The following is a 12,849-nucleotide window of genomic DNA, read 5'->3' as shown; positions in this document are numbered from 1 at the left end:
CTTCACATGTGGGGAAAATAGTGGCAAAACTCATAGCATATTTGTCAATGACATTAGGGTCTTTCCTTTGTTCAATCCATTAATGTTTTTAAAAAATACATTAAAAATGCATTTACACCCCCTGAATACACCTCTTCTATAATGAACAAGTTTTACATTTCTGTCATAAAACTTCACTTTGATATATTTTACAAAAAGTCAGAAATGTCAGGGTGATACAGCTAGTGTCATTATGAAGGGGAAAAATACTAATTAAAATAATTACATTTTTAGGAGTTTAGCATAATTTTTTTTTTTTTTTTAAAAACAAAACAAAACATTTTTTTTAACAAAATTGCTTCACTGTTTATTATTATTTGAACAAAAAAAAAGTACAACATGGCTGTGTTTGTGAAGTCTCTGAAAAATAATTTAGATACTGTAGGATGTTTTTATGACAAAACCAAGTTAGTTCATATTGTAAAATTCAGTCAGTCATGTCATGTGAATTCCCCAAAAATGTACAGGCGTATGATTCATAATATCTGTAAAGAACAAACAAACAAAAAAATAATAATAATACTTTTTCCATGAAATACTGACCTGAAAATATAATCTTTTTTTTTCCTTGGAGGAAAATAAAATATCTTGTTACATTATGAGAACACCACATTACAATTAGATTTTTCATAAAGTCAGGGTTTTTTCTTTTTTTGTTTGTTTGTTTGTTTGTTTGTTTTTTGCTGTCAAATCATATAAAACCAATATGAATAGAACTTCATTTTTAAACTAGATTATTAAAAAAAATAAAAACCCTTTACCATGGATGAAGAAATCACTCTTATAAGTCATTTACCCATATCACATGCAGTAATGCATCAATATGTGAAAACAAGGAATATTTGAAATGCATGCAGATGAAGTGTGTGCACACATGTATATTTCCATAGCCCAAGAATAATCACAGTGGCGGAGGCAGGGGTTAACTCCACATACTCAGCAGGCAGCATAAGAAAGCTGACCTGATAGAGGTCAGTCTCTCTCTGCGAACAACAGCAGAAGAGAAATAATGAGAGAGAGAGAGAGAGAGAGAGGACGGAGAGACAGAGGGAGGGAGAGTGGTTGGAGGAGAGGAGAGGCGACCATTCGAAACCCATTTTCGAGGGCTCTCCATGAAGTACTAATTGTTTGGTGACTGGAGTACTCTTTAGGGAAATGAAGGCTATCTGGGCGTGCAGCGAGGAGATAATGTGTGTGTGCACATCACTCACCCTTTAATAAAGAGCAGAGCCTGGCTACGCACTGGCCAACCCTGGGATACAGAGGGAAGGAGGGGAAGCAGGAGGGAGGGATGGATTTATCCATAGTAGAGGAGGGGGCGGGGGAGAGGAGGAGACAGTTTACAGAAGCCAGGCTGCGGAAGAAGAGGGGGGCTGAATGGACAGATTACAGTCATTAGAGTGGTAGAAGGCAAGGATGAGAGAGAGCAAAAGACAAGGAGAAGAAAGGCAGGAATTGTTTAATTAGCAGACAATAACTGATTTCCTCTTCTCTGGAAGGCTTCAGCCTTTTTGCCACTTTGATTGAAAGCTTCATAATAGAGATGGCTAGAAATGATGGGAGAGGAATAGAAAAAATTATGCAAGCCAGACTCAAACTCATGCAGACCGCATGAGCACCAAAGCTAAACAACATCCACTAATTACTAGCTAGGGCTTGGTTGATATATAGTTGTATTAATGATATATTTTCCGATATAAATTAATCATAAGCAATGAATTTAAGTTGCTTTTTATTTGGCCATTACGTGTCTTAAGGACTTTGCCATTTGCCCTGAGCAAAAAAAAAAAGAAAAAGAAAAGAAAAGAAAAAAAAAACAGATCGGAGTGTGAGATTGTTAAAATGCTGAGTTGGAAGTTTTTTTTTTGTTTGTTTGTTTGTTTTTCTGACTCAGCTGTCCATTTGAAAAATAAAGGTAAAAGGTCAATTTGATCCAAAACTCAGAAACGTTCATCCCAAGTGACATTTTACATGCTTACATGCTGTAATACAAAAAATATATATATATATATATATATATATATATATATATATATATATATATATATATATAAATATATATATATATATATATTAAATTAAATTAAAGTTTAATTTAAATTTTAATTTAATTTAATATATATATATATATATATATATATATATATAACACACACACACACACACACACACACACACACACACACACACACACACACACACACACACACACACATAATTCTTACCAAAGCAAAACCCCAAGACAAACAGTTGTCACCTGATAACATATCACAAATGTAAACGTTATATGTGCTAATTTGTTTCAGACAACATATGTGTAGCATAATAGCACATCTATCATCAGAAAATTGGTCTCCCAGGGTCTCCTCGCTTAAGTTAAGTGCATCTGCTAAAAGCTGTATGTACTACTGAATTGGATTTGTTAGCGTGTGTGGCTATAGAGACGCCTAGATTATGTGTAGAGTATGTGTGATTGCTGCTGGAGTTTAAAAAAAAAATCATCTCTCCCTTTACCTCTAATCCCAGCCTGTCTGATGGTGAAGTGAACCCCTTTGACGTTTCAAAGGTTTCCCCCATCATGACTCCTGACACACTACACACCCTGATGCGCTATCGCCGTGCCCCTGACAGCTGCACAAATTGGCTGAAAGAGGTGTCTGTGGCGAGCACTTTGATCAGCCGAGCTTTTGCTCTCTTGCGCTCGGTCTGTCTCCATCCTGGAGTCGTGTTGCGGAGGCCAGGCCTCCGATCTGCTCAGGAAAACCGGGCTGGGTGGGTCTGATAAGCTTCCATTCACACAGGAAGCTTTTTGTGCAGTCATATCATGCATGTGTGCATGACTGCCTGGAGCTATGTCAGGCATGTCAGACACGCATACGGTGTGTATAGTTTCTGGGAATTGGGTGTATTTATTATATCCAGATCTCATGTAGGGTTCTAGCAAAGTAAGACACAGCTTTTAGGGCAGAACTTTGTGTGCATCAGTCCTGGGGAACATTAGGTTAAAAATTAATGCTATACAACACTGTATTACATATTTTAAAAAACAATCAGTTGCGTCTCAACATTCTTTTTAACTATTAGTTTTTTTAATTAATTGCAATAAAGGTGACAAGATCAAACTGATCAAATAAATTTCCATTAAATATAATTATACATGTCATTTTTTTACGGTTATTGTACTGCAACTCAAATCAGTGAATCATTATTTGAATAGGTTCATTTGCATAAACAGTCCAAACGAATCGATTCATAAAAATGAATCGGACTTCTATCGCTACATTGAGATTCAGCTTACTATAACGGATTCTCGAATGAACTACATGAAAGAGTGGGCTGTTCAAGATGATCCGATTCACTAGAATGATTTGGACTTTCCAACACAACAAATATAGGGGGATGGTTAGGGGTATGGTTTACAACAAACCAATTCACTAGAATTACTTTCCAGGCCTATCCTACACATACGCATGACCATTTAAAAGGATTGTTCATCCAAAAATGAAAATTACAGTATGTCATTAATTACTCATCCTCATGTCATTCCAAACCTGTAAGACCTTCGTTCATCTTTGGAACACAAATAAAGATATTTTTTGATGATATCTGAGAGCTTTCTGAGCCTCCATAGAGAGCAAGGTATTCAAGGCCCAGAATGGTAGTAAAAACATTGTTGAAATGGTCCATGTGACATATGGTTCAACCAATTTTACAAAGCTACGAGAATACTTTTTGTGCTCAAATAAAACAAAAATAATGATTTTATTCAACAATTCTTTGCGGGAAAAGAATTGTTGAATAAAGTCATTATTTTATTTTATTTATTTATTTTTTGCACAGAAAGTATTATCATAGCTTCATAATATTACGGTTGAACCACTGATGTCACATGGACTATTTTAATGATACCCTTACTACCTTTCTGGGCCTTGACTGTGGTAGTTACCTTGCTGCCTATGGAGGTTCAGAAAACTCTCAGATCTCATCAGAAATATCTTAATTTGTGTTCCGGAGATGAATGAAGGTCTTACGGGTTTGGAACGACATGAGGGTGAGTAATTAATTCATTTTCATTTTTGGGTGAACTATCCCTTTAAGAGTGCATGTTTGTTCACTCTTTGAGCTCGCAGAAATGAAGCATTTGGTTACTATAAGTTGGAATAAGAAGCTTGTTACTGGAAACACTTCAACACCTGAACGACTCTAATGCGACTGAAAATGAAATTGAGTAAGTAGTTGTTTTTGTCTCTCTCGCAAAGCCCTCTGCATCACCCACCCGTCACACAGCTTCTTCAGTCTGCTGCCATCAGGGAGGAGATTGCGGAGTCTCCAGGCCAGGTCCAGCAGACTGAAGGACAGCTTCATCCATCAGGCTGTCAGGAAGCTGAACTCGCTCCCGAACTTGCCCCCCCGTCCCTCTTCTGCCCCAGGCACCACTGAACTACGAACACCCTCCAACCCCCCCCCCCCCCCACCCCAGATCCCACCTCCCCAGGTCCTTCCACCCCCCCCCATTAACATACGATGACATGCACCAGTCACTTTGTGCAGCATTGGTCTGCTCACTACCTCATTCACCATGGAACTGACGTCATTCTACTACCTCTTCAGTCAGTTTAAATAAAATAACTGCTCTTGTGCCCTTTTGTCACTTTATGCAGGCTGAATAAGCTTTTTTTTTGCACTAAAAATGTTTTTATCTGCACTATTTGTTCACTGGATTGCACTCTATATGCCATGTGCCTTGCGCTGCTTTATTTAACTTTATTTTTATTTTTTATTATATGTCATGTCTTTTTTACATTCCCTTATTGTATAGTTGTATCTTATATTTTATATTTGATCCAGATTTTTAGGCTCTACTGTTAGTGTTATCTGTATGAACAGGGGGTCTGAGAGTAACGCAATTTCGATTCTGTGTATGTATGTACTGTACATGTGGAAGAATTGACAATAAAGCAGACTTGACTTGACTTGACTTGACTTGACTTGACTTGAGTAAGTAGTACTTTTAGTTGCCTGCTAACAACACTGCTGTATGTTTATAATTGTTCATTCAATGTGCTTATGCCCAGCCTTCTTATATTCATATAAATCCCCCTACTTTTTTATTTGGAACATGGGGTTTATATTTCCCTCAAAGCACATGCGCACAGTGTGTTTTTATGGCAATTCTTTGTCTTCTATTCCCTGTCTGTGTGTTGTAAGCCTATTCCTGAGTATTCAATGGGTTCATTCATAACTGTAGCCTGAGGCAGGGTGTGTGAATTATATGAATGCAGAATCTATTCTAGCCGCGATAGGCCCTTCTGTCTGTCTGTCTGTCTGTCTGAACGTCTGTCTGGAGGAAATTGCAGGCTGTGGGGAAGTGCAGGTAATAGATTAATGCCAGGGGAGACCTGCCAGTGTACAGCACAACTGACAGCCAATGATTATCGCAAACACAGAGAAAGCGCAGGCCAGACACACACGCACAGTCCATTACATAGACATCACTAGGAAATCGCGCGCGCAAACACTAAAATAATAGCTCTCATACCACAGTCTAACTGTCACAGTGGTGTTTCTATATCTGACTGCCATATCTGTCAGAAAATATGGAACGCACAGTATGTATGCGGTTTAAAATCCTCACTGAATCTTTGTCAGGGAAGATGTCATATTTAAACCTGTGGCAGCATTTCAGAAAACCCCAGGGTATGGCAGAAATTGCCTACTGGGGACCTTGGTCCATTGTCCGTTTGGCAGTATGGCGGCGGAGGCTACAGGCTAGTGTATGGCCATATGGAAATGCCTCCCCTGATTTAAACTGATGCCAATTAAAATAAACTGTGAGGGATATAAGTAGAATTGTAATAAAGATTTAGCTGGTAAAGCTTCTAAAATATTCCAACATCCAAACTGGAGGCGTTGATTCTCCAGGTGCACTGCGCATTAACTGGACCAATCAATCAACATGAGGCCAGACTTCAGTAGTGATGGGCGGATTGAAATTTAAATTTCAATGCTCTTGTTGTATCAGTCTTCACATAAACATATATCGATCCTAATACAGACATTCACGGGCAATGCATATTCAAGAAGAGAGCAGAGTTTGCCAGAGCTTGACAGGGTTATTTCTCTTAACTAAATAACGACCAAAGACCATTTATTCGGTTTTTGTGATGCTGATTATAACTCACCATTCAGAAGCCAGGACCAGACCTCCCCGTTATATTAGTATCACTAACTGCATATATGTGGTTGGAAACCAAATTACAAGACAAATTCATTGTACATAAGGTGTTAGAAATTATTGAATGGACTGTAGATCTCTCCCTCACAGCCTTGTTTTATAGTAAATATAGTGTCGACTCTCACTAAGGTTCATTGACTCATAAATTCTTCACCTAAAGGCATGTTTAAGCTCACAGTGGCTAGAGATGCCCATTAGAGATGAATTTTTATCTTCTTTCTAAGTCATGAGATCTTGCTGTTCACAAGTGAATATTACAGTAATCTAATTTAAATCATATAAATTTTTAATAACAACTTATGCCTTTCTCTGTCTTGCAGCAGTCATATGCCCCGCCCCCTCCTCCCATGGCTCCGCCAAGCCCCAGCACCAATAGCAGCAGCCATAGTGCAGCGGAGCAGCTCAGTAAAACCAACCTGTACATTCGGGGCCTTCCACCTGGCACCACTGACCAGGACCTCATCAAACTCTGCCAACCGTAAGTATCTTTTCCCAGATGTCCCCTATCTGTCACTGCCTGTTACCCTCTTTCTCTCTGTCTTAACATGTGTGTCGTTCTATACACCTATATCAGCAGCCGCTCTGTAGGCTTCCTATTTATAGTTGCAAAGACACAAGTACCCACATGCAAGGACTCATGCAATCACGTAAATCCATGCACAGAAGGTCACAGGATATGTAAAAAACAAAAAAGTCTACTTGGTTACGGAGAAGAATATAGCCCCATAAATGGCGATGGCAAGAAAGTATCATTAGAATGTAGGGAGGTCATTGTGAAATGCTGTACAAGAACCATGGGGCAGCTTGCATAATCTTCTTCTCTTATGACTCATGTAGATGTAAATCCTGTGTGGGGGCTTTCTGCCTTAAAACCCAAGACTCCAGCGCCATGACCTTCTGTGAATATTTCAGAATTTCCTAATTTCACCCATGCAAATTTGACCATGAGAACGTGGATCTGGGGTCAGCAGTTTCTAAGCAACGTTAAAACCAAGGACTGCTTTGTCTTGTGGACCCTACACAGAAGAGAGCAATTACTGGGCTGCAGCTAGTTCCCAGAATTCATTGTGATTGTTTTTTTGTTGTTATTGTTGTTTTGTTTTTTTGTTTTTTGAGAGGGAAGAGGCAGAAAAAGAAGCATTATTTTCATTAAAAAAAAAAAAAATGAAATGCATGCCACTCAAAATGTTAACATGTCAAAACTCAGGCCACAGCCTCCCACAACATCTTTCAATCTCTCTCAGGGTCTTGGGTTACCATGGTCCAGGTTAGCCCAAGGCCTTCTAAAATTATAAAAAGTTTTATTAGCTGTGGCTGCTGTGCCAAATGGGCAGTAACATTTTGGAAAGGTCAAAGGGGTTCGCCTTGGGGCTCACTTCCGGAATTCAGCAGGAAAAAAAAGAGTGTCCACAAACACTCTTTGCATTTTTTTACATAACTCCACAGTGATTTAGATGCCATGCATGCATATCTAGCACCCTAGTGTCGCAATCTAAAGCTTACAGCTGCGTGCATGCATACACATACATTTTGTGCACATGCACACGCAGTTAGTGACCCTTTTCCATCCTCCAGTGGCTCTGCTGCAGTGGCAGGAAGGGCAGTGAAAAGTGCTTCTGTCAGGCTGACATTTCGGAGATCCTCTTGTGTGATTCCCTGCAGAAGATTGGCAGGGTTTTGAGGCTGAAGGTACAATGGGATTAGACTCTAAAGGAGAAAATGTTGCGTCAGCAGAATCTCAAACCTCAGCTATGAAAATAAGCCCTTAGTTTTCAGCTTACCGTGCTCATAGTTTTTTTATTAGATTATCTGATAATTGAGGAATGGCATGGTGTCAAGTGGCAGATGCAAATGCAGATGCGGAATGTTGCCACATAACGACTTTTTAAATTTTAAACGATGTTAAAATTTTGCATTAGAAGAGGTAAAAAGGTCAGATTGAAAGAGTGTTTACTGAGACATTTACTGAGACAAAAAACTGAAAACGTACCATGGTGTATTTATAAAAGGCCTGAATATGAATCATGAATTATTAATGAAAGCCTTAGGTGAACATGTCGTCATAATGTTTATGTGCTTTCATTATGCATCTGGTATTGTGTGTGTGTGTTGGTAGAAATCAGAGGGCAGAGAGTCATGTCTGTGAGCCAGTTTATTACTTTTCCTTTTCATGATTCGATATCATGGAGTATTAACCCTCAGGACACAGCATTTTACAATACCATTTAAAATAATTGCATTTCAGAGCCCCTCATTATGTCTCTGATTGTAATCTAATGCTACAGAGAGAAAGTGAATCCAATCCAACTCAATTCTGCTCACACTTGGAGCAAGGTTTTAAGGGATGAATTAGGAATTTCATTTCAACAAAGTTCTGTATGTTTTTAGCCAATTTGTCTCTTACTATATATGTGCACAGTTAAAAAAAAAAAAAAGTCATTGCCCTTTTGGAGATGTAAATGAAACCTGTGCACACAGAAATGTTCTGTACATTATCTTTTTCTTATTAATATCTTGGATAGTTTGATTGTGTTTTCAATTACAAATAAGTAGTAGCACTCTTATTGTCATTTTTAAGTTCCACAGATTTTCCCAAGAAAATGCAAAAAAAAACTTGCGTTAGTAAAATTCCTTGAGGAGAAATAAAACTACAACAAATGAAAGAGTTGACATATAGTATACAGTTTAAAATTAGCGTGGTTAGCATATCATTTCTAGTTTTTATTTCATTTGTTTTTTCTTGTCTTTTATTTGATGGGAAATGTTTTGGTTCGTGTTGAAAACTTTTGACTATTGATTCTAAATTTGAAAAGAGACAGATGCAAGATTATGAAGATTGCTTTTTTCAAGAGCAAAAACTAGGGAGCAGGAGATTTCATTTGCTTTCCATTTAATCTCATTGCTGTCTAGGAGAACAACTGAGATATAAAATTTATCTCATTTGTGTTTTTCTTTCCTGTGTGAGTAAGATCAGAAAGTTATTATATTGCTTCCAGTGGTATCTTGGCATTAAGCAGTTCGCATTTTCCTGGTTTTATTCTATATTCCTCTCCTATATATATATATATATATATATATATATATATATATATATATATATATATATATATATATATATATATATATATATATATATACAAAATATCTAATATATATTTTATATTCACTGAAAGGCAGCCAAGGCTTGCTGCACAGAATGCACCCCCTCCCTTGCTCTCTGTCTATCAGCCTGATTGACTAACTGAGGCAGTGGAGGAATTGCCCTTGTGTACTGGGCTGCCATATCTAGGGGGGGCCTCTGGGGTAGGATCTCATTTTCAGTCGGTAGAACCCCCCTTGGGCTCGAATAACTCAGGCATCCAGAGCATGCAAACCATTTCCAGTGACAAGGCTAGTAACAGGTCATGGTTTTTATTTCAAAGTGTTGCTTTCTTACAATACATTTGTCGTCTTCTTTTTCTGCACTTATGATTTAAGTCTCCTTTTCACCACTGTAGAAACGTCTTATCACAGGGAGATAATCAGGCTAGTATTGCTAATGATTTGAAGACTGATTCATAATTCATATTTTTTAACATGAGTATTATTCAGGTCGCTGGTATGGTTCAAAAAGCATTCAGGGAGTGTGCCAAAATCAAATGTGCATCCGGTACACTCTTAAAAGTAAACGTCTCTACAGTGACTTTTATCCAGTATCACCAAAACAACTATTTAAATCTATAGGATTTAGTATCTTCACAGTCTGTTCTTCACTCAGAGCTATCATATGGCTTCAGAAAACCTGATTACTCTAATCTTCAGTTTCACCAGAAACATTGTTAATATAAATGTTTGAATTTAAGGACATTTTTTGTTTACTTTTGTAATATTAGTGCTGTGTTTAGTCATTACGTGATGGCCAATGAAAAATTAGTTTCCTGAAGAAAAAATTTATTGCAGTTGGTTCCGCTTCAGCGGTTTTATGTTTTCTCGAGTTGCAGGGTAAAGTCTCTAAAGTGACTTTTCCCTTATGAGACTTCTCTGCCATTTTTGCAGTTATTTCTCACTGCTGTTATTTTTTTAAACCTGATAGCGGCAATGTGTCTCCAGCATTCACATCTAACCTGAGATCAGATGAGTGGCCGACTCCTCTTGAAGCTCAGCTGCCCTGGTTATGTTCAGAAGAGCGTACGAGGACCAAAAATCCGCTAGCCATCAAGAGTCCTCTTGAAGTCTCCCTCAGTATCACATAGCTCTTGTCAATATGTGTGGAGAGGAAGAGGAAGTTTAGTCAAAAACAGCCTAAACACTTGGGATAAAGGTCTTTTAGGCTGGATTCGACTGTTTTATTGACATCAGTATTGTCTAGTGCCTCCCCGACTTTTGAGGCAGCAAGAAGGTGTCAGTCATCTTTTCAAATTCTTCTCAACAGTTCGAACCACAGACACACTCGCTTGCCAATCCTTTGTACCAAGGATAAAAAAAGTAACACAAGACTTGTCTTGTTAGCACAGCTCCTGTTGCGTTTTGGACACACAGACCTAGATTTACTATAAATAATAAATAAAGTCCACTAATAATGTAAGGTACCCAACAAAAGGGTACTAATTTGCTAGTACACTATACAGATTGCATGTAGGCTCTGTAGGCTTATTACAGGTGATTTAACTAAGACCAAAGTAGTAATAGTTCACCCAAAAATTAAATAACCCCATAATTTACTCACCCTCAAGCTATCCTTGGTGTATATGACTTTCTTCTTTCAGACAAATACAATTGGAGTTACATTTAAAAAATGCCCTGGCTCTTCCAAGCTTTATAATAGCAGTGAATGATTGATATGGGGTGGGGGGGCAATCATGGACAATCATAATTTTCATTTTTGGGTGAACAATCTCTTTAACTATGCACATCCACATTTGCAAATAAGTTGGTATGTGACATAATCATACATTACAAAAAAATTCCGTAAATTTAATGGTTAAAAAACACTGTTAATTGGTTAAGAGTAATTTCCCTTACTTTGATAAAAAATAAAAAATAAATAAATTTTACGGGTCATTTTACAGTTAAATGTATACATTTTGGAAGTAAAAACTTAAGTCTTATCATTTAAAGTGAAAAACCATCAACTGACTTTCCAACTATTATTTGTATAATTATGTTTTTATATAATTATAACTATAATTATATAACTATCTATATAATTATGTTTATCCTGTTTTTGATTTCATATATATAATAACTAAAATGTTGCTACTGTATTTTTTTTTTTAATGGCAAAGTTTCGGCAACCACAGCTTACGTGTTATCCTGTAAATTTCACAAATTTTGCACTTTCTATCAAGTTTGGACGAGGCTTTATATGCAAACATTCAGTAAATCAATATGGCATTTTAGGAAATCAAATCCACCTTTTGGAAAGTCACTGGACCACTTTCTCAAATCCAGTGGTTCAAGCGAGCGTACAAACAAACATCAGATGCTTGTAACTCACGGCACAGAAGTGTCGAGCAGCGTGTCAGATGAGACAGCTGCATTGGTAGCCAATTAAGAGATCCTACACACCCACCTGGATAGAAGTTGAAAGAATGCTGGTTCACATCTTTCGGCACGAGACATCAAACGGTCCAGCATCCGTGGCTGCTGGTGCTCTGGGGAAAATAAAAACACAGATCAGAGTTTGTGACGGCCCTTTGAGAGCTGTCATTAGCACTTCACACACTGCAGCTGAAAGCTTCGTACACAAGACGCGTTGTCTTGACGGTGATCAAATCAGCTGGGATCTGCTCCCAGCTTGGGCTGTCACAGCACATCGAGCTGTGTCGCGATCTTTCAAAAGTGCGTGTGGATCTAGAAATATATTCATCTTCACTGAAAGTCATTCTAGGCATTTTGGTTAACCTCATGTGGTGTTTATAGTTTTTTGTGTTCATGTTTATTTGATTTTGTGTGCTTGTGGGCTTGTTGGTGTTCAAGAAACATTTCTTATTATTATCAGTTTTTGTGCTGCTTAATTTTTTTTTGTGTTTGTGTAGAATGCACAAAATATTTTATAAAATAATATAATATTTTTATATAATATTTTATCATTTTTAATACATTTTATAGATATTAATTTAAAATAGAACAGTTTTGTACCATTTTAAATTTTACTGTCACTTTTGATCAATTTTTATTGCATCTTTGTTGAATAAATTATTTATTGATTTTTATTTACATTTTAGAACATGTTTGATGTTTAAAGCCAATTTTTTTTTTCAACGCTCATTTACATGTTATGTGTTTTCTTAACATGATGTTTGGACATAATATATACAGTATGTGACATAAGTGAAATAGCATAATTAGAAAAAATAAAATTAAAATTAAAACGGCACTTTATTGCATTATGAAAGTTTACAGCTGTTCAAAACGGAAATTTGGCAATATCAACATTTGCCATTTAAAAGTTTTTTTTTTTTTTTCCTACTGATGTGCTCTACCAAATAAATACACCCAATTACACCAGAAATGTTGAGTTGAAAGTGAAAAGATATTTCTTTTATACACAAGTGTTTAGAGCAAGATTTTGGACTAGTGAAATTTCAACATAA

At 37.1% G+C, this 12,849-nt stretch overlaps 1 protein-coding gene across 6 annotated transcripts in view; it reads left to right on the top strand.

Moving 5' to 3' along the window:
• The window catches only part of LOC109105379 (RNA-binding motif, single-stranded-interacting protein 3), a 146,454-nt gene that overhangs the window by 37,867 nt on the left and 95,738 nt on the right, over positions 1-12,849 (top strand). For all 6 annotated transcript variants that reach the window (XM_042772964.1, XM_042772962.1, XM_042772963.1 and 3 more), the window contains one exon: positions 6,595-6,752. In XM_042772964.1, coding sequence (XP_042628898.1) covers positions 6,622-6,752 — 131 coding nt within the window. In that variant the 5' untranslated portion in view covers positions 6,595-6,621. The remainder of the gene's footprint in view (positions 1-6,594; positions 6,753-12,849) is intronic.

The sequence above is a fragment of the Cyprinus carpio genome, chromosome A16, assembly GCF_018340385.1.
Source record: "Cyprinus carpio isolate SPL01 chromosome A16, ASM1834038v1, whole genome shotgun sequence".
NCBI lineage: Eukaryota > Metazoa > Chordata > Actinopteri > Cypriniformes > Cyprinidae > Cyprinus > Cyprinus carpio.
Note: the sequence above shows the minus strand (reverse complement) of the source record. Positions and strands in the feature narration are given on the sequence as shown.